The 20,044-nt window shown below is 44.5% G+C and overlaps 4 protein-coding genes across 4 annotated transcripts; 1 reads left to right on the top strand and 3 right to left on the bottom strand.

Annotated features, from left to right (window-relative positions):
• Positions 1 to 433: 433 nt before the first annotated feature.
• On the bottom strand, positions 434 to 2,122 carry PVX_092275 (apical merozoite antigen 1; the record flags this gene model as incomplete). The annotated part of the gene is made up of 1 exon (XM_001615397.1): positions 434 to 2,122. One exon carries the CDS (start codon positions 2,120 to 2,122, stop codon positions 434 to 436), a length of 1,689 nt encoding a protein of 562 aa, XP_001615447.1.
• A 3,408-nt stretch (positions 2,123 to 5,530) lies between these two features.
• PVX_092270 (hypothetical protein, conserved) lies at positions 5,531 to 6,981 on the bottom strand (the record flags this gene model as incomplete). The annotated part of the gene is made up of 1 exon (XM_001615396.1): positions 5,531 to 6,981. Exon 1 carries the CDS (start codon positions 6,626 to 6,628, stop codon positions 5,531 to 5,533), a length of 1,098 nt encoding a protein of 365 aa, XP_001615446.1. The 5' UTR covers positions 6,629 to 6,981.
• A 3,094-nt stretch (positions 6,982 to 10,075) lies between these two features.
• On the top strand, positions 10,076 to 14,520 carry PVX_092265 (hypothetical protein, conserved; the record flags this gene model as incomplete). Its single annotated transcript, XM_001615395.1, has 2 exons — positions 10,076 to 14,057; positions 14,201 to 14,520. The coding sequence occupies 2 exons, from the start codon at positions 10,076 to 10,078 to the stop codon at positions 14,518 to 14,520; spliced, it is 4,302 nt and encodes a 1,433-aa protein (XP_001615445.1).
• Positions 14,521 to 15,151: 631 nt separating this feature from the next.
• Positions 15,152 to 19,244, bottom strand: PVX_092260 (hypothetical protein, conserved; the record flags this gene model as incomplete). The annotated part of the gene is made up of 3 exons (XM_001615394.1): positions 18,966 to 19,244; positions 15,463 to 18,945; positions 15,152 to 15,301 (listed from the first exon to the last, which is right to left on the bottom strand). Exons 2-3 carry the CDS (start codon positions 18,757 to 18,759, stop codon positions 15,152 to 15,154), a joined length of 3,447 nt encoding a protein of 1,148 aa, XP_001615444.1. The 5' UTR covers positions 18,760 to 18,945; positions 18,966 to 19,244.
• Between the last annotated feature and the right edge of the window lie 800 nt (positions 19,245 to 20,044).

Raw genomic sequence — 20,044 nt, 5'->3', positions numbered from 1 at the left:
TTGTTAGTTCACTTGGTAACTTCTCCGCGGTAACAATAGTGGAGGTCCATTTCGGCGGAGACGTATGCTTTTAAATCGTACAGGGGGGGAAATTTCACGCCGCTTTGCTTAACCAGTATGTTACTTGACCATGTGTTCATGTGTTACTCTTTTTTTTTTTTTTTTCATTTCCTCCAAATTGGTAATCATGATGATAGCCGAATTCCAGTTTGCGCGCGTTTCATCCCTTTGGGGCGATTTGTTGACCAGCTGGGTGTCTGTTTTTTTTTTTTACATGACGCGGGGTGGGAAGGTGCATTCTGCGTCTCGCCAATGCGGGCACGCCAACGTGGCTTCGTGAATTCGTTTGCTTGGCCAACTCGCTTGCCTGGCCAACTCGCTCGCCTGGCCAACTCGCTCGCCTCGCTCGCCTCGCTTGCCTCGCTTACCCCGCTCAGTAGTACGGCTTCTCCATCAGCACGGGCGTGGTGTGGGAGGCCCGCTTGTCCTCGCCCCAGAAGGAGGCCTCGGGGTCGAGCATCTCGTCCTTCCTGGTGGTGGGCTTCCCGTACCCCTCTGCCTGGTCCATCTTGTCATACTTATCATTGTTAGCCTTCTTCCTGAAGTAGGCCATAGAGGCCAGCGCGACGACGCACACGCCACCAGTTATTCCGATAATGATTAGTAGCATCTGCTTGTTCGATTTTTCCTCCCCATTTTCGTAATAATCCCTAAATTCTTCCTTTATAACAACTTGGTTATTTTCCTTAATTTCCGCCCTTTTCTCTACACAGTTACAAACGTAAAAGTTGCAGGTACTGTTGGAAATGCGCTCAGGTTCGCAGGGACATTTGATACTCTCCTTATCGTTGGAGATAAATATCCTCGGCAGGACAATGCGTTCCCCATCAACACTGTACAGATTCATGTTCCTCGATTGTTTCTTAATTTCTCTTTCAATTTCGTCTTTATATATGCTGCAGGGGAACTCCAGGTCTACTTCTTGTGGGTGAGATAACGCCGTTGTTGCAATAAAATTTTTGTCATTAATGAGGCAAGTCGGTTTGGTATTAAAAATGTAACACTTCTTTTTTACAGAATCGAAATTTGCCCAGTTAAATCCTCTTCCTTTACTTTTGAAATTATCCGAGTTGAATGCACCCACTGGAAGAAAGGCACTTTTAATCATCTCTCGGTTGTTTTGTCTAAACCCTTGTTGTATTTTTTGATAATCCGTCATTTCTTCTTCATACTGAGTTGGTTGATCTGAGGCACTCGCTCCGAAAACGATTCGGTTGCATTCGCGCAGATCCTCTGCCTCCACTTCTTTAACGTATGGAATTTCTTCGCAGTTCCCATCCACCCATAATCCGAACTTGGCGTTTCCTAAATTTTTACGGGGGCATTTTTTATCCCAATCATTACGCACATTTTTGCTCAAATACACCAGGTTTTCAAAGCTTTCATTTTTATCTGGCTTGAAGCAGAACACGGCATCTCTATTTTGTGCATCTGGGCTGCAGTACCTCGGACCCATATTTTCCTGCGCTGATAAATACAACATGTGGCATGTTTTTTCCTTTTCGTCGTATACAGCTGGGTGTCTGTAGGACGAATTTTGATCCCCTGCCATGACAAAGCTAGCTGCGTGGGTTCTGCACAAAGCTATATCGTTTAACTTCATCATCTCTACATTGTCTTTATACCTTTCCTTAAGGTTCGCTAATGTCATTGGGGAGATATGGTCATTCGCATTGGGGAAGGCGAAACCTCCATCCTTCAGCTTCTGATCTCCTGTAGCCACAGGTCTTAAGAAGCTAACGTCAGAATTCTCTATAACGATACCCTTTCCAAAAACAGGACATCTTCCAGCTGGAATTCTGTACTTTGCATTTTCCACTTCTGCATCTTCCCCTAAATCCACTCGAACCCCAGAACTGTGTGTTCTTTCGATGTCGTATTTTTCCATGAACGCTTTCCAGGGGTTACTCATTCGTGTGCTTCTCTCAACGGTAGGCCCCTTTTCCAGTAGAACGTTGTTGGCGCTACGGGTCAGCCTGCTCGGCTTCTGGTTTCGCCCGCACTTCCCAATGTGCACAAGGCACTGGGCGCTTAAAAAGATTATGTAGTATATTTTATTCATTTTGTTAAATTGTGACTTAAGAGAAAGGCAGCGATTTGGTTTGCTCTCTCTGCTTGTTAATCGGGGGGGTGGAAGTAGCCGCTGGTAGGGGGGCCACTAACGGGTGAGCAGCTTCACGCCCACAAATTTGTGCAGAGGCAAACTTGCTCAGAGGCAAAATGGCAGAGTTGCAAAATGGCAAAGTTGCAAAATTGCAATATTACACACTTCGCAAATTCCACGTAATCGTTTGAAACCCCTACTTGCTCTGGGCGGAACCAGGGTGTAGAAAGGGAAGTTACAAAAGAGAAAAAAGGAGCAAAGCGAAGCAAATAAAATTAAAATTTTGACAAAAAAATGGCAAAAATGGAAAATTGGTGAGTGCGGCAAATTTTGCAAATTCAGCAAATTCGGTAAACTTCGTAAATTCGGCAAAATTAACAGCGTGTGAAAGATTCAATTTGTTTCACTTTTTTTTTTTTACGTACACATTTGCGCAAACTCTTTCGTGGAAAATTACACCTCTGTAGATAATTTTCTACATGGCGTCACTAAAACTGCCACGGGTGAATGGCAACAACTTCCCGTTCTCTTCTTTCTTGTTGTGCATTAAGAAGAGGTCCGCTGCTTTAGCCTCTCTTTGGTCGCGTTAAATGAGAGACTCTCCCAGAAAAGGGAACCGAAAGGGGCAAAAAAGGGGGGAGCAAAAGGGGGGAGCAAAAGGGGGGAGCAAAAAGGGGGAGCAAAAAAGGGGAGCAAAAAAAGCGAATAAAAACGAGAGAAAAAACGCAAACAAAAATGTAAACAAAAATGCAAACAAAAGTGAAAACAAAGACGCAAACAAAATCGAAAATAAAAACGAAAATAAAAACGCAAACCAAAACTCGAGCAAAACGCGAGCAACACACGAACCAAACGCGAACGAAAAAGGGCAAAAAGTTAAGCAAATTTTTCCGTTGTAAAACAAGTTTTTCCTTGTAACTCCTCTTTTCCGCCTTAAAAGCGTTCTACACTTAAAAAAAGTTGAAGCAAAAGAAAAAGCAAAAAAAAATCAAGCAACAACAACAATTAATTGTGTACAAGTTGTGGATAATAATAATATACTCAAAAAAAGGAAAAAAAATTTTCACGTCAAAAAGGGGAAAAAAAAAAAAAAAAAAAAAAAGCGAAATCGTTCTGTTTTTATTTTACAACTTTTGCATGCAAGAACGGGGATTAAATTAACAGAAAAAAAAAAAAAAAAAAAAAAAAAAAAGTCAAAATAGTCAATATTGTCAATATAGTCAATATTGTCAATATAGTCAATATAGCCAATATAGTCAGAATAGTCAGAATAGCCAGATGGTGGGGAAAATCCCAAAAGGCACAATTGCAAAAAAAGCCAAAAATCATTGAATGCACACCTTCAGTTAGATGCAAATATAAGTACAAAACTTGAATTCACTTTTTTGCTTTTTTGGCGAAATCACCCATTTGTAAACGTCGCAACTTCGTTTTTACCATTTTTTGTGAGTTTTTTTTTTTTTTTTTTTCCCCTCATCTCTTCTACCACTACCGCGGTGCTCAAATATATTGCATGTTTCACACGTGTAACTTTTGCTTAGTGGAAAAATGCAACTTGCAACTTGCAACATGCAGCTTGCCTCGAATGTGTAATCCTGCCTATCTGGGGACACATTAGCTGCGTTTAAATTTTGCACTTTTTTCAAATAAAGAGTATACGCAACACAACGCAAGCTGGATTGCATGCAGGGGGGGGAAAAAAAAAAAAAACCTCAGTTACACGAATATATACGTGTATAGAAACTTTCGTTCAAATGGGTACTTACGTTTAACTCATATGTACACACATTCACATGTCCCGCGCGAAGTCAAATGTTGTAAAACGCTTCACCCTGTCAGTTTATATAAACGTGAGAATAGTTCTCACACACACTTTTTTTTTTTTTTGCGACAGATTTTTTCTCCTTCGCATTAAGAGGGGCCAGGAAAAAATTGAAAATCTTCCGCTAATTTTGTAAATTTTGCGGATTTCGCGAATTTTGTAATTTTTGTAAATTTTGTAGATTTGTAAACATGGCAAATTCTACATGCGAAAGGGGAAAACAACGGGGAGGAAAAATAAAAAAAATAAAATAAAAAAACTAAAGCCAATTTAAACCTCCTTGTTACTAAACCCCTTTTTTTTTGCTCAGCCGTGTACTCTCTCTTTTTAAAAAAAAAGCACACATTTGACAAAGCGGAAAAACAGTTCCTACACATTTTAAAAAAACATTTTGCGAAAGAGTGGACTTTCATTTTTTATTTCCCCTTTCCCGTAACGCTTTAAAGAATCAACAGCTTGCAGCGAGTGTAACAAGTGACGCTTTACAGGCACATTTGTGTTAAACTTGCACGCTTAGAAAAGGATGAACTGGGGAGTAAGCAAAAATGCGCTTCGTATGAGCGGTAAAAGGGAAAAGGATAGGTTAACCGATAAGCGTTCCTTTTAAGTGGTTGGCTTTGCCTCCACCCTTTTCGCGTGTTCACCCTAAAATGTGAGAAAATCCCTCATTCGCCTTCCCCCTCCAAAGTGACGCGTTATACATATGAGTGTGCTAATTTTTCACCTCCATGGGGAAGCAAAAATTTAACGCATTGCACGTGCGGAAGAGGTGAAACACTTCTGTAGTGACAGACATCCCCGAGTTTGGCGGGAGGGTTACAAAAATGTGAGGGAAAAAATGAAGCAAAGCATTTGAACTTCCTGTATACCTACTCCCCCTCATAGGGGAAACCATCGTAAAAAAAAAAATTGCACAATTTGGAAACGGACACGTCTGCATAATTCCGCGGGCGGCAAAAAAAAAAAAAAAAGATTGGAGGACACCCCATACGGATAGGCTGCACAGGTGAGAAGAGTGTGCCTAGGGAAATGCAAACAATCTGCATCCTCCGCAAATGAGCTTCCATAATGCGTGGTGCCTTTTAAAATGGGGAGAAGATAACGATGCAGGGGAAGTAACACCCTAACCGTAGTGATCAAACTGCCCCCTCGTTAGCTCAGCGCACTGCGAACGAATTTTCAAAGTGCTGGGAGCAACTGGTTTTCTCCACTTTATGCTCTGAGGAGTTGCGGCTCTGAAACAGCAAATACGTTTTCTTATTAAACTGTGCGTTTAGCAAAAAAAAAAAAAAATATATATATGTAACATATATGCATGTGTGTGTGCTCGCTCTTGCGCAAAGAGGAAAAATGGATCTCCCGTGTCATGAGAATGGCGCGCAGGGCCGAAGTGGTGAGATGAAAAAGTGGGGAGAACAAGTGGACGCTCTGTGCAGGCGTGGAATACGAAAGAGCGGGGCATACTTTCGGTGGGTTGGCCACATAGAGACGGGGTCCCCCCTTTGCACTCCTCACTTTTCGCTTTGCTTGCCCACTGAGGGGGCCTACTTAAACTGGTGCTTCTTCATCCGGATGAAGTAGAGTAAAGAGAGGAGGAGCGCAAAAACGGCGGTGATGATAAAAAAGATTCCAATCAAAGTTGTGTTGAAGTAAAAATCTGCATTCGAAATGACTATAATTTTTGTGTCGCTGATTTTAAAATTATTTTCGATGTAAATGTAAAAGGGGAAAACTAAGGGGCCATCCAGCTTGGCATACAATCGCTTCACATAATTAAAAGCAGAAGGAATCACCCAATTCATAAAGTGGCTGTTTTCAACTGCCTTCCCAGCTTTTTTATATTTTAACGTTTGCGGCAAGACAACCAGCTTGTCATTCGTTTCGGCGTGTTCCTGCAGTATCTTCAGCTGAACTTCTTCATCCATCCAAAAGTATATTCTTTTTTTGTGCAAATTGATTATATCGCGCGTGGGATTTTTAAAAAACTTGCGGTAATATTTGATGGTGATATCCTCAGCCCTTTGTTTCAACGGCAAAGGGGTTGGGAATGGAGACTCATCCGGCTCCTTGTCATAAAAAATGTAGCTATCTGTAAACACATTCCACTGTAGAATCCCACAGGGGTGTAATATTTTTCTTGTCCCACTCTGCTCATATGTAATTAAAGGGAAACATTCACTCAGTTCTTTTTCTTGTAAAAATAAATCTCCACGTAGTTGCTCCTTTTTAAAGCTAGTCAAAAAACGATAGTGATTTTGTTGCACTCCATAAATCTCATAATGGATGTTTATTGGTCCCTTCAATTGTTTTAAATTTTCATTTCCCTTGCAGTGTTCAGGCGTTACTTTAACGATAGAATATTTTGTATAGGCTTGGCTTTTGTACTCATAGGGGACTCTGCATTCGATGTAGTTCGAGCTGATTATGAGGATGGCTACGCCAACCAGCAGGTTGAAGAAAAAAAGGAAAAGCAAAAATACTATGATTGAGCAGTACGTGGGAACCCAAATCGGCCCGATCACCTTCTCCATTCTATACCACTGCACAAATTTGTGAATCCATTTCACACACCTCGCGCTTTTCTTGTAACTCAGCTGTTTCCGCTTTTTGGAAAGTCCCCCATCGCGTCTAGGGCTCCTCATGTTACGCGGGTGCAGGCGGAAGAAGCGGGCTAATCGAGCGAAGCGAGGGGAGCGGCGGCTAGGCGGGGCTATCACTCCCTCACGTGTTTACACCTCCGCGGGCATTTTTACCCCCAACTGGTGCGGCCGTTTTAACCCCCAATTGTGCGGCCTTTTCCCTTTTGCTTCCTTCCGCTTCCTTCCTGAGCGCATTCCAGTGCAACAGAAAAATTCTTCCACGCGGACTCCTTTAACAGAACCATGCCCGGTGTTCTTCCCCCGCCAATTGGAAAATGCGTGCACTCCGCATGCAAGTACGCACGTATACATGAACGTGTGTGTTCATTTTACGCAAATTTGGTTGTTCCTTCAGCGCGCTTTTCTCCCCCCCCACCTGATACTTTGCATGGCATTTTTTTAAGTATATATTTTTCTTTCTTACAGATTTGCATTTTTAGAAGTTTATTTTCTTACCAATGTTAATAATGCACTCTTTTGGTCTTCACAAAATTGCAAAAAAGGAAAAAAAAAAAAAAAAAAATAATGGTGTCAGAGCTGTGCCATGCGCTTGATCTAAAAGGGAAGAAGCAGGGTGGGGGCAATCCTACGCGCAACTACACATTGTTGTGTGTGCCTGCCTTGTTCCAAAGTGACTATGTGGGTATATATCACATTTTGGGGCTCCTTCAAGGGGAATGAGCAAGCACAGCAAGTTGAGCTAACCGGTAGGCATTTCTTTTCCTTTTCCTTTCCCTTTCGCAACAATGTTAAGGGTAATTATTTGTGCCCAGTAATGTAGCACGCATGTTTGTTCCCCTTTGTCTAATCCGTCATCCGGCTAACCGGCTAACCTGCTAATCACCTTTGCGTGAGCGAGTTCGTATAATGTTCACACCCCGCGCGTCAACTTACGTGGGACGTCACAACCGCTTCAAGCTGTTTTCCTTGGGAGGAACGCTTAATGGCCCTTTCCTCCCCCCCGCCGTACTTCCAAGAACAACGACTAATAGCAGGATTCCAATGTTGGGCGCCACTCCAAAGGTGTGTAAAAAAGGGGAACAAAAAAACAGGTTGCCCAATTTTGACGTGCGTTTTGTACTTTCCCCTCGTTCGTAGTCAGCTTCCAATCGGAGGTGCAAAACAGATTAATATAAGTGGCATACACACGTGCACATAGGGATAGTCTAACAAACGGGGGGAATTCATCCCTCACGCGTGACAAATATTTCTCACTTCTAAACGTGTAACACTATCCTAAGCAGCCTGCGTAGACATGCTGTTCCATTACACCACCGTGCAGCCATCTTTAAGTTGTGCGAGGGATTTTTTCCCAAATGAATGGCCTCTGTGGGGTGGGTAAGTTAACCTCATATGAACCGCAAACTGGATGCGCACAGCTGTTAAGGAAATCCTTTAAATGAACCCCCATGCATCACAGCAAATGCGTGCCTACGTGGGTACTCCAACTTGGTGACCAACCTTTTAGCAGCCCCCGGGGAGCATTTCAACCCCGTTGTCACCTCACCCTTTAGAGGCACAGGCCTTCAAAATGGGATTTATTACAACAAAAGCTGCTCAGCACATGACAACCGTTTTATGGATGAGGTGCGGGGGGGTAACAAAATAGCTAGCCATTTTTATCAGCGGAAGAAAGGCATAAAAAAAAAAAAAAAAAAAAAATGCGCTCTATAAGGGAGTACTTAAAACACCCACCTGGATGTTGCAAAAGCAGATACGTAACTTTTACACAAATGTGATGTTATTTTTTTTTTCCCACCCTTTGCATTTCCCCCTGCTGATATTTATAACTCCAATTTTGATGAGCAAAAAAAGGAGAAACAACAAAATAAAAAGCGAAAAAGCATCAGATAAGTGTGCACAAGTTTGTATAATTTCATACAATTTCGTGTAATTTATTTCCCCCCTGCTGGTTAAAGCTCCAAGATACGACGTCCCCTTTCGCATTACATATGCCGAAATACACACAATAATCGTATGCACGTGTAATTTTTTTTTTTTTTTTTACATTTCCACGCTTTGCCTCTTTTGATGAATTTAAAACAAAAGATGATTTAAAAAATGCTATATTGATCTTACCCCCCTGGAGGTTACTTTAACGCAATTTTGTTTCCCTTTCAGCGTATACACAAAAAATGGCAAATGGCGGGGTGGAGCAACACACCCTTGAGCTGGAGGGGGTGCCCATAACGGCCCTGTGCTGCCGTTCGCAGGTTGGTTTCACCTTGGCGAATGGTCACTGGGGGACGTCACTGGGGGAAGTCACTGGGAGAAAGTTCCCCTGGAGAAGGATAACTGGGGGAAAGTCCCCCTGACGAATACTCACTTAGTGAGCGTTCCGGTTGGCTAGGCTCCTCCACAGGCGAGTGTTGCTAGGCCAAGTTCTGAACCAGCCGGTTTGGCGCTAGCTTTTCCCACCCCCCTCTCAACCCTTCTTGCAAAAAGGGGATTTAAAGGACCTGCTAAAAATGCTAGCACTCAATTATAACTGTTCAATTTGGTGATTCATTAAAAAAAAAAATGGCACCTGTGTGCCTGGGTGGTACATGCACACACGGGCATACATGCGCCTGTTCTTGTAAGCATGTTTGAGCTTAGTGCTTACGGGTACTAAATGCGTTTTCTCATTTTATTGCACTTTGCTAATAGGGTGCCATGCCGAGCCCTCGAGTGAACTGAAATAATCGCATAACCAGTTTTCTGTTTTTATTGTGTCATGTGCGTGGTGACACTCGCATGGTATGAGTACATGCATGTGTATGTATGCGTAAATACGTATGTATATTTTTTTTTTTTTTTTTTTTTGGCTTCATTTACAATTTTCCCCTTCTCATGGACATCTCCCCTGTGCATATTTAGCCAGTTAAGCACTTGTGCCGAATGCTCATGGCGCGTGGAAATTGAAACTTCTCCCCTCCGTGCCACTGTTTGGGCGAGCGTTCAGGCAGTGCTACCAGTTTGTATGAGCGTATCCGAACGCACTCGTTATCGCTATCGTTATCGCTATCGTTATCGCTCTCGTGCAGACTTGTGCGGGATGCATACGAAGGGGCACCCCGCCAATGGAAGCTCCATTCGATAGGCCAGGCCGCCAAAATAAGGAACCTCTTTTAAAATAATTTTGACAAAATTAACGCTTCTCAAAAATTCCAAACGGGGGAAGAAGCTGCCCCCCTAAAAGGAATGCAAGTCTGCGCCGCTCCAGCCAGTTGCAATAGCTAGCCCCTTTTCCACTAGCAGGTGCATCGCCAAGGTGAAGCCCTGGCAGAAATGCAAAAGTAAAATAAAAAAAATACGCTACCCGCGGAAAGGGGAAGAAGTCAACGGTGTGGAAGTCAAACCACGGAAAGCCAAACCGCTGGAAAGCTAAACCGCGGAAAGCCAACACGACGGCGCGACGCAACCAATTGGCAGTGCATCACCTAGCGAGTGGCAGCGGCCAACCCAGCCATGGAAAACTTTTTCACGAAAAAAGTACAAAACGTATTTGCAATTTTGAAGAGAAGCAACAAGGAGGAGGGAGGCACCACGCATCACGAAACGAAAGAGATTAAATCTGATGAGGCGGGAACAGATGGCAAGAAAAAAAGCCCCTCTCCCAAACTGCCTACAGAAAAGGACCCGAAAAAAGAGCCAAAGAGAAAACTCAACAATGAGCCAACCACCGGTAGCAACAAAAAGGAAACCCCATCCACGGAGGCAAGAGATAACGACCATAGCGTAATTAAAAAACGCAAGTTAATAAAATTGCACAACAAGGATAATGTGTACCTAATTGACAATTTTATTAATATAAAGAAATGCAGTGATGCGAATAATGCCAGTGGGAGGGACGCGAAGAAGAGTGGAGCGGCCCTTCCGCCGACGGATGCCGCTGCTAGCGCTGCTACCTCGGTCATCGCTCCCACCGCTGCCACCACTGCCAGTAGGGCCACGTTGAACACCCCCAACATTTGCAACTTACTGTCGATCAAGAAGGACGAAGGTGACAAGAAAGCCAAAGCGCAGGAGGCGCGCCTTATTAATAGCAACGCGCGAAGTGCAGGGGGGCTCGAACAGACGCTAGCCAACCACCCCCCAGAACAGAGCGAAACGGGGAATAACCCAAAAAAGGGAAAGATTACCAGTTTAGTCCCCACGACGAACATATGCACAAAGGAGGAAGGAGAAGAAAGGGAAAAGAACTCAACCGAGATGAAAAAGAACAACCAGAAGGAAGAGCAAACCGATCAAGCCCTTTTAAAAAGCATGAATGATAAAAAAAGTGAAACGAAAAAGCAAAAAAACAGTCATTTTTTAAGTAACTCAAATAATGATAGCCAAAGAGAGAATTCACTTGTTGCGAAAAATAGCGGAGGGGAGAAGAGGGTTAACCGAATTGATGAAATGTTTAAAAATCTTATAGAAGAGAGTAGGAAGAAAGACAAACTGTTAAGCAACCCCGATAGTGGTGGCAATGCACCTTGTCAGGCAAACCATATTAACCACCCCGATGGGGGAAGTGCCCTAGAGGAGAATAAAAACGAACAACACTTGGAAGATGAGCCTGCGAAAGGGGTGGATGAGGGTAACCCTAATGATAACACCGCAATAAGTAGTGCCAACGGTAAAATCGTGACGCAGGAAACGTTACTTAAAGATGGCGAACCTGGTGAGGAAGGGGAGAAGGGAGGTTCCCCCACCCATGGGGAGAAACTCCAAAGGGATGAGCCTCTCCAGTTCAACGGCGGTCATGCTACTATCGGGTCGGCCAAAACGGACAGTCCCGCCCCCAGCCGAAGTAGCAGCGTGGGGAGCGCCGCTGGAAGAAGCCCTCATAGTTGCTTTGGTAGCCGCGTTGGCAGCCACTCTGGTAGCCGGTCTTCCAGCCCATGTAAGGACACCAAGCCAACGGGGGAGAGCCAACCCGAGGAGCACTCCCCCCTGTGCGGGGACGACAAGAGCACCTCCGAAGCTGAGGGCGCGACTCCAGGGGAACCCCCCTGCGACACGAGCGAAGCGGAAGAGGCAGACAGTTTGAAGATAAAGTTCCCCCAGTTTGCAATGGACCAAAGCAAAAGTCTAATAAACGAAACAAATGAATTTTTCAAAATGTACGATTTGAACCTTAAAGTGGAATGCCTACCGATTGGCATCTCCAATGATTTAAAATTATTAATGGAAAAAAAAAAAAAATTTGTTTGCATAATTAATGATTATAAGAATGAGTTGAGACAGAGGAGGAGTCACTCCAGAAGGGAAGAAAAAAACGCAAAGGGGAGGGACCCACTCGGGGGTCAACTGCAAACGGTGGTGGAGGCAGCATCGGTGGGAGTACTCAATTTAGAGAAGCAGGCAAATGAGGCCACCCCAGGGAAGTGCCCACCACACGAAGGTGATGATGATGGTGATGATGGTGATGATGGTGATGATGGTGATGATAATAATAATACTAATAATGGTGTAACGCGTGACGATTTTGAAAATGTGAATGAACCCTCTGTGAGCCCCAAGATGGAGGGAGTAAAGCCCGAACCGCCAACCATGGAAAGTAAAACCCCCCTTAACAACTGCGAAATGGGGACTGATCAGCACGATGTAGAGTCTTTGCCAGATGGTAGGAACCGCTCTTCCGTCAAAGACACGGCCAATCATGAGCAAGACGAACTTAATGAGGAGGAAGTGAAAAAAGGTAGCAACCACCTGGAGGGAAGGAAGAAAAGAAAGGGAGAGGAGAAGAAACTCGAAAAGGGGGGTGCCTCGTACGACAACTTGAACTACCTCAGTGATGACGATAAGGAGTTCGTGGAGAGGGAGCACAGAAAATTTTTGACCCTTTTGGAGAGGGTGAATAGGGGAGGAAGCCAACCAGGGGAAGAGCAGCAGCAGGGGGGAGGAAGCCAACCAGGTGAAGAGCAGCAACCGGGGGGAGAAAGCCAACCCGATGAGGAACAGCAACAGGGGGGAGGAAGCCAGCCAGATGGAGAGCAACAATTGGGGGGAGGAAGTCAACCAGGTGAAAAACAGCAGCCTGGCGAAAGTAACCACTTGGAGCCCGCCCCCCAAGTGGAGGCCGCAGAAGCCGAGGTAACAAAGAAACAGTTCATCAAACACCTGATGCGAAGTCTAACAGAGGATTGCAGCGAGGAAAAGAACTACGCCCAGCAGAAGGAGATAAAAGACGAAGAAACGAAATTCGAAAAAATGAAAGAAACAATAAGACGAATAAAAATAAAAGAAAAAAAAATCGATGTGCTCCTAAGCAGCAGTAAGAGCCTTTTTAACTACACCAACATGTACAGGCGACGACAAATTTTACACGAAAAAATGTTAATGAATTGGAGTTACGTGCAAAGTTGGGTGAATAAAAAAAACGACGTAAGAAATAGGAACCTGCCATTTCAACTGCTAGAATTGGATAAAGAGTTAACGAAAAGTGTCCCCAAAGCTTATGATGATATTTTGCTGGACCATTTTTCAGGCATCATAATTACGCTAAATACAACCTCGTTCGAAACGGCTGTGGATGGAAATGCAATTCATCTTACGAAGGTCGTTTGTGGCTGTCTAATTGAGTACTTAGGTACCTCCGAGATGAATATAAAATGTATATGGGCCCATCCCTTTTTGAATGCAAAATCGACTTACTACATTTTAAGCGCTTTTCTTCCTAGAGTCATTTTGGAGGCATTCCTAAATTGTAGGACACCCTCAGAGAAGGAGGCTCCTCCCAACGAGTTGATGGACTCTTCCCGTTTTGAAGAAGAACACACGGAGGATGGGACCCCCGGGGAAATGACCCAATCGAAAAAGAAGAAAAGCTTTTACGATAGGCTACACCAACTTAGGGAAAGTGACTCCAATGAAGGGCAAAAGAAGAAGAAAAAAAAAGAAAAAAAAATCGATAATGATCACACAAATGAGGAGGAAGATGCCTTTTTTAGCAATTTCGCCATGCAGCAGTACCCCGCAACGTACTTCCTAAATTTTAGTAAAGACTGCGCTGAGCTTCTACAAAACGTCGACGGTTTTAGTGGTGAAGCAGAGAGGAAGAGTGGAGAAGGAAGCGGGCAGTACAGTTACCCCACCTGGGGGGGGGAGGAGGAGGACTCCTTACATGGGGAAGATCTCCCTTGTGTACAGCACAGACAAGATAGCGAACCAGATGGAAAAAACAAATCGGGAGCAAACCAGGCAGATAAGTTCCTACACATCATCTTCAGCGATATTGACATTTTCCCCAGGCAGTGCTACCTTCTTCTCTGCTCCTACAAATACATGTGCTTGAATATGCACTACGACACGGACTGCTATTCTGTGCACCACGATCTGAATTTAAAAAATACTCAAAAGGGAAACGTCGGGAAGAATACCGAGCTGTCCAATTTGTGCCCCTGCACGTCGGTGAGAAATGTCTCCTCGGATACGGAGGACTCGTACGAGCGGATTATCGGTGGGGAAAAGAAAAAAAAAAAGAAGAGCCGCTAGATAGGCACACAAGCAGAATGGAATTGCTTCGTAAACCTCACTGCTCGCGTGAACTTTTTTATTTTCGCTTCCCTTTTACGTTTACTTTCTTTTTTTTCCCCACCGCAGGGTGCAGCGAGCTGTACATGTACTACATGATCCCGAAACGGGAGGAACGCGAGCGACTGGGGCTGCTCGAAAGGAACGGGTGGAGAGACCTAATCCCAAGCACCTTTGATGAAGACATAAGCGAAAATATTTCCAGCATTGTGAAAACGAGGACCAGCATAAGTAGCCTCTATGAGCATATATCCACACAGAACAAACAGAATGAAAAGAATTACACCACGGCGTATATAAATAAATACGAGTGGTGTGGCCTCAAAATAAAGGACATTCGGAACATGATGAACGAGGACTTTAATTATGAGTCGCCCAAGAAGAAGTGAAGCCGGGCTTCGGACATGCCCCCCGCGGGGGAGGTGCACCGCCGCCGGTTAGGGGTATAGGGGCATACGAGCATAGAAGCAGCCAGAAGGGCAACCACCCAAATGTCAGCGCTGCTCACCCTGTAATGCCCCCCTTTTCCGTAATACCCGTTCCCCCCGGACCACGCAGAAGCCTCAATTTTCAGATGGCTTTACTCCACCCTTGCGTGTTTCCCCCGATACTCGTGTCAATTTCATCCCCATTTTTAACGACAAAAAGGATAGAAAACCATTCCGTTGTGTCTACCTGCATTGCGCTGCCTACTCCATTTGTTCGCCGTGTGAAATGTGTCAATCCGTCCGTTCCTTTTTAGCCGAATTAAACGTCTGCTACGCAGTGGCGAGGGCAGGGCGACGAACCGTTTAAATGTTTTCCCCTCCACAAGCGTATTTTTAAAATGTCAACAGTTTTAAAAAAAAAAAAAAAAAAACAAATTTTGTTTTGCCTAATTATTGACCATAAAACAAATGCATAGCGGCGTAGTGGTGGAGCTGCTCAGAAGAAGCACGCACACATTGACAAATATACGCAGAACAGCCACAAATGGGAAACTATTCGGCGGGGAGCTTACCCATCCAGAGGTGTCTTCCCTCAATGGGTATACGTCTTCATCTTGTTGTACTCCTCGACGTCCTTCTTTGCCATGAGCTTTACTTTCCTGTATTTTTCCTGGTTTCGGCGCACCCTCTCCTGTTCCTCCTTGGCCTTAAGGGCTAGAAGGTAGTTGTTTTCCTTCCTCAGCTGCGAAGTGGTAAAAAAGGGGTGAAAAAATATAAAGGAAAAGGCACAGGCAGTTGGGAACTAAAGGGGGCGGGGCGCATAAGCGCTCAAAAGCACGGCAAGCACATCATAAACACGCTGCCAACCGCGTCCCAACCGCGCCCCAACCGCGCTGCCGTTACCTCGTTGTAGTCCAGCTTCTTCTGCTGCTTCATCTTCTTGCGCGCGGACCGCATCTCCGCAAACTTCGCCTGGCCGCTCTTCATGATGAGAAAGTCCTTGGGGTTTCTGCTGTTGGCATATTTGGGGGTAAACATCTGAATGCCCCCGTGCTGCAGGTTGTGAGAAACTATAGGCGTGATGTCATAGGCTCTGGAGTGGTCTACTAACTTATATATGTACAGCAAAAAGAGGAAGTATTTCTCCTCCTTTTTTTGATGCTTCACGAAGGGACTGTCGGCAGCAACCAGGTAATCTTCCCTCACTTGGACGCCTCCAAAATGGTCTACAATTTTTGCAAAGTTCTCTTTCACGCCCCATTTTTTTATGTAGCTTAAAAAGTTGATAAATAAGAAGAGTAGGCAGGGGCGCACTATGTGATTGACCAATATGTAGGCGTTAAACTGTTGGTCCAGGTGGGCCTTCAAAAAGAGGATTACGTTTTTGAACGTGTCAAAGGAGAGTTTGTAATAGAGATCGCTTTCCTCCGTGGGGATCATCTCACCGTTGTGATTCCTTTCATCACTGCGATTCCTTTCACCGGTGTGATTCCTTTCACCGGTGTGATTCCTTTCATCGCTGCGATTCCCTCCATCGCTGCTATTCCCTTCACCGTTGGTGCCTCTTCCCCCTCGCGACTTCCCCCCCTCACGCATAATGCCGTGCAAAAGGGTGTTTAAAATTTTGAAGGAGAGGTAGAAGAAACTCTGGCTATATTTTTTGCTATTCTCCAGAAGTATACTATAAATGTTCAACAGGATGACCGCTTTTTTGAGTTGCTTCTTTTTGGAAAAGATCCCGAGGTCGCTATGCACGTCGGCTCCGCTGTTACTCTGCGTGCCTGCCTGGTTGTGCCTGTTCGCTTTGACAGCGTCGCCCACTTCAAACCGCTTAACGCAGAATGCCCGCTCGACATCCTGTATGCACTCCTCCATGCGACTCGCACTGGTGTACGTACCGCCGCTAAAAATGCCGTGGCAACCCCCGTCATCCTCACCAAGGGGCAAATTCGCATTGACCGAATGGAAGTACTTATAAAAAATATACTCCACCAACTCGACTAGGTATCCCATTAGAGGAGTTGTCTCTTCCGTGTCGGTCAGGAGATCCTCCCCTTTCAAATGAGCAAGCTTATGGACCATTTTTTCGTCCTCCACTCTGTTTTTGTTAATGTCTGTTAGGAGGTGCTCAACGGGTGGGGTTTCTCCTAAAGGGTCAGCTCCAGGCCTCTCCAAAGGGGACCCCCCAATCGCTTTTCCCGTTTGACTTTGCAGCTTCATTTCGCTCCCCTCCATTGGGTATATAATTAGCGTCAAGAGGATAACCGCGAAGTGGACGTACGATATGGTTCCCCCCCCCGCTGCGCTGTCCCCCGCTGCGTTGTCCCCCTCTGCTGCTCCGTCCTCGCCCAGCTGTGATTGCCGCTCTTCCAAAATGCCGCTAAACAAATCGGCGCTCTTCAAAATCCGGGAGTATATAAGCACATCGTACGCCTTACCGTGCGCGCCTCTGTTCAGCTCTACGTACTCCGCCAGGGTGTTTCTTTTCTTCGTGTAAAATAAATTGGCCTTCCCCCTTCCCTTCGTTTTGCAGAAAACGATCAAAAGGAGGAAAGAAATGTAGAGGTACAACTCCGTTTTCATGGAATGAGCAAAGTCCACAACTATGTCCTTGTAATTTTCAATCAATTCGTGTAATTTTAAATCACTTTTCAAACAACGGTATATTTTTAAGATGCAATAATCCATCAGCGAGAAGAAGAAAGAAGAATGGGGAATGCTCTTCTCCTTTTTTTTGTTAAACATATTTAAATGGTATACTCTGTATAGGAGTTTTTTTTGGCCCCTAAAATTATGACCATCCAAAAGGGCAATTACATGCTCCAACTGGTATTGTTTTTTTTCTATAGAAATGTAAGTTGGTAAGTTTTCTCCTTTTTCATCACCTGATTCGTTGGCAAAATGGCTGCACAATTCTTTGTTGCCATCCAGGAGGAACTTCCCCAGCATTTTGTTTACTCTCTCTTTCGATATGCTCACCACCGTTTCGTCTTTAAAAGGAAGTCTTTTTTTTTCACTAAACAGTTTGTCAATCGTTTCATTTTCGCTATCGTCTGACAGGCACCACAATGAATATGCCTCCTGCTTATCCCGCTCTTCCAGCTCTTCCGTTTTTTTCTTTTTTTTGGAAAAGAACAACTTTGGTTCTTTCACTTCGGCACCCTCATTCGTTTTATGACCAACCAACTGCGATTTCGACGCATCCTCTTTGAGCTGAACTGATATGTTTGCTCCTTGTTGTGTTGACCCCTCGGGGGCGTTTTCACCTCCATGCTGCTCATCCGGGGCGTCTCCTTCTTCACCTTCCCCCGATTCGTCTTCTGCTTCCCACCCGGATTCTATGACCAGTCCGTCAGATTCCCCCTCCTCGTCTTCCACCTCCAACCTGTTAGCTTCTTCCGCCTCGTCTTCCACTTCCAACCCGTCAGCTTCTTCCGACTCATCTTCCACTTCCTCCTCCGACTCGTCTCCTACCTCCATCTTCATTTGGACCTTTTCGCCCCTCCGCGTTTCTTCCTCCACACGCTCATTTGCCTTCATTTGTTGGTCCCCTTGTTGCTCCTGTTTTTCGGCCCCCCCCAATTTTAGCTTCTTCTTTTCCCCGTTACTGCTTAGCCCTTTTGTCAACGTCGGGGCCCCCCCCCTTGGGAGGTCCTCATTTTGTTGCAAGCCCCCCGCCGTTCCAGGCAAAGAAAGGACGCTCTTTTTAATGACTTCAAAATGTTTATCAATTTCGCGTAACTTTTCCTTAATTTCGTACTTTTTAATTTTCCACAATTTTTTTTTTTCGATTTTCTCCTGAACAAAGTTATTCACCATGGCGTCACTCTTCCTCTTGCATTTCCGAGAGCCCTTCCCTGGCCACTTCTCCCCACTGTCCAGGGAACTATCCTCCGAAGGATCCTCCTCCGTGTATACATCATTGGCACTGATATGCTTATCCTTTAAGAAGGAGTCATTGTTCAGGTTAAAAATGTTCCCTTTCTTAAACCTTGTGGTGTTTTTCTGTCCCTCCTTACTTTTTCTCTTATCAATAAATTTGTTCGTTTTATTTTCATTTTTGTAATAATTCAGAATGTCCTTGTACCTTTCGCTGGGTTCCCTTTTGGGGGGGAGATTCCTCTTGCCGCTTTTCACCCGTAGGATATTCCTCTTCCGCTTGACTTTGCTCACTTTGGTGTCAAACAGGTTTTGCCTCATGGTGAATTGAGCGGGGGGAGTATTCTGGTTGTGGTGATGTTTGTGGTGATGATCGTGGAGGGGGAAGAACTTTTCAGCGCCACGGATTGGGGAAGCCTATCTTACAGAGGCCGCTCACCATGTGCTGCTTCCCCCCTGACTCCTCATAAACAAAAGTCCGACTCCTCATAAACAAAAGTCCGACTCCTCATAAACAAAAGTCTGACTCCTCAGTTTGTTTCTCTTCCTCTACCAACGCGATCGCACGAAGTTTCATTACCCTTACAAATTTACGTGCGAAATGTTGCAAAACTTCGCAACGCATTGGTTATGTTCCCTTCCAAATGAATTATATAGAAGAAAAGTAGGAAAGGAAAACAGGGCGTACAAAATTGTAGATGAATTTTGCAAATAAAGTTTTTTTTTGGCGTCGATTCGAAGTTTAAAAGAATGTTTCGTAGGGAGCCATTTTCGTTTCCCCGCTTTCCTTTCGACGCAGGTTTGGCAAAAAAAAAAAAAAAAAAAAGAAAAAAAGGAAAAAGAAAAATTATTTTCATTTAGCCAGTATTATGAATATACAATCAGTATACGATTTATAAAGAACAATTTTTTTGTTTTCCCTTTTTAAAAAATCTGTTTGCATAAGCCCGACTTGGGTTAATATTCGCATACGCGCCTATATACTGCCGGCAAACAACACTGCGCAGCCGGGGTCCTTACCTCTCGTTGATGTGCCGCCGCATATCCTTGGGAACAATTTTTAGCCCTATATATTTTTATAACGCATGGAATAGTTGTGCCCTAAAAAAAGGGGACATCACAGCATGAAGCTTAAATTAAATGAAATTCTGTTCACTTGGGAGTGCTCCCCTTTTGAAGGTACATGACGGGAATTTTTCATTTGCTTGCGGAGAAGAGTCGCTTCCATTTAGCTACACCCATCTGCAGAAACAAATTTCCGCTTGGACTTCTGCATGGTTCCGCGGGCTGACTTCGTGTGAAGCGCTTCTAGCTGTTGAGCTCCCCGTCCGTTTAGGCAACCAATTTTGTAAGAGCAAGTTGCACTGTGGGCACCACCAATGATGTCGAAAATTCCTCTTTTGCTTATTTACTAAAATGAGAGAGAGGCACCCGCCCTCATTTGGGATGTGTCCCTAATGTGCCCTACGCATAGCTAAGCATCATACCTACGCGCTCGCGCATATTTTCAGATAGCTATTTTAATTCTCAACTTTGGGTTCCGCTCAAAAGTTTAACATTTCTTTTAAAAAATGTAACTATCATTTGATACATAAAAAAAAAAAAG

The sequence above is a fragment of the Plasmodium vivax genome, chromosome 9, assembly GCF_000002415.2.
Source record: "Plasmodium vivax chromosome 9, whole genome shotgun sequence".
NCBI lineage: Eukaryota > Apicomplexa > Aconoidasida > Haemosporida > Plasmodiidae > Plasmodium > Plasmodium vivax.
This window is presented reverse-complemented; position numbering and strand designations above follow the sequence as displayed.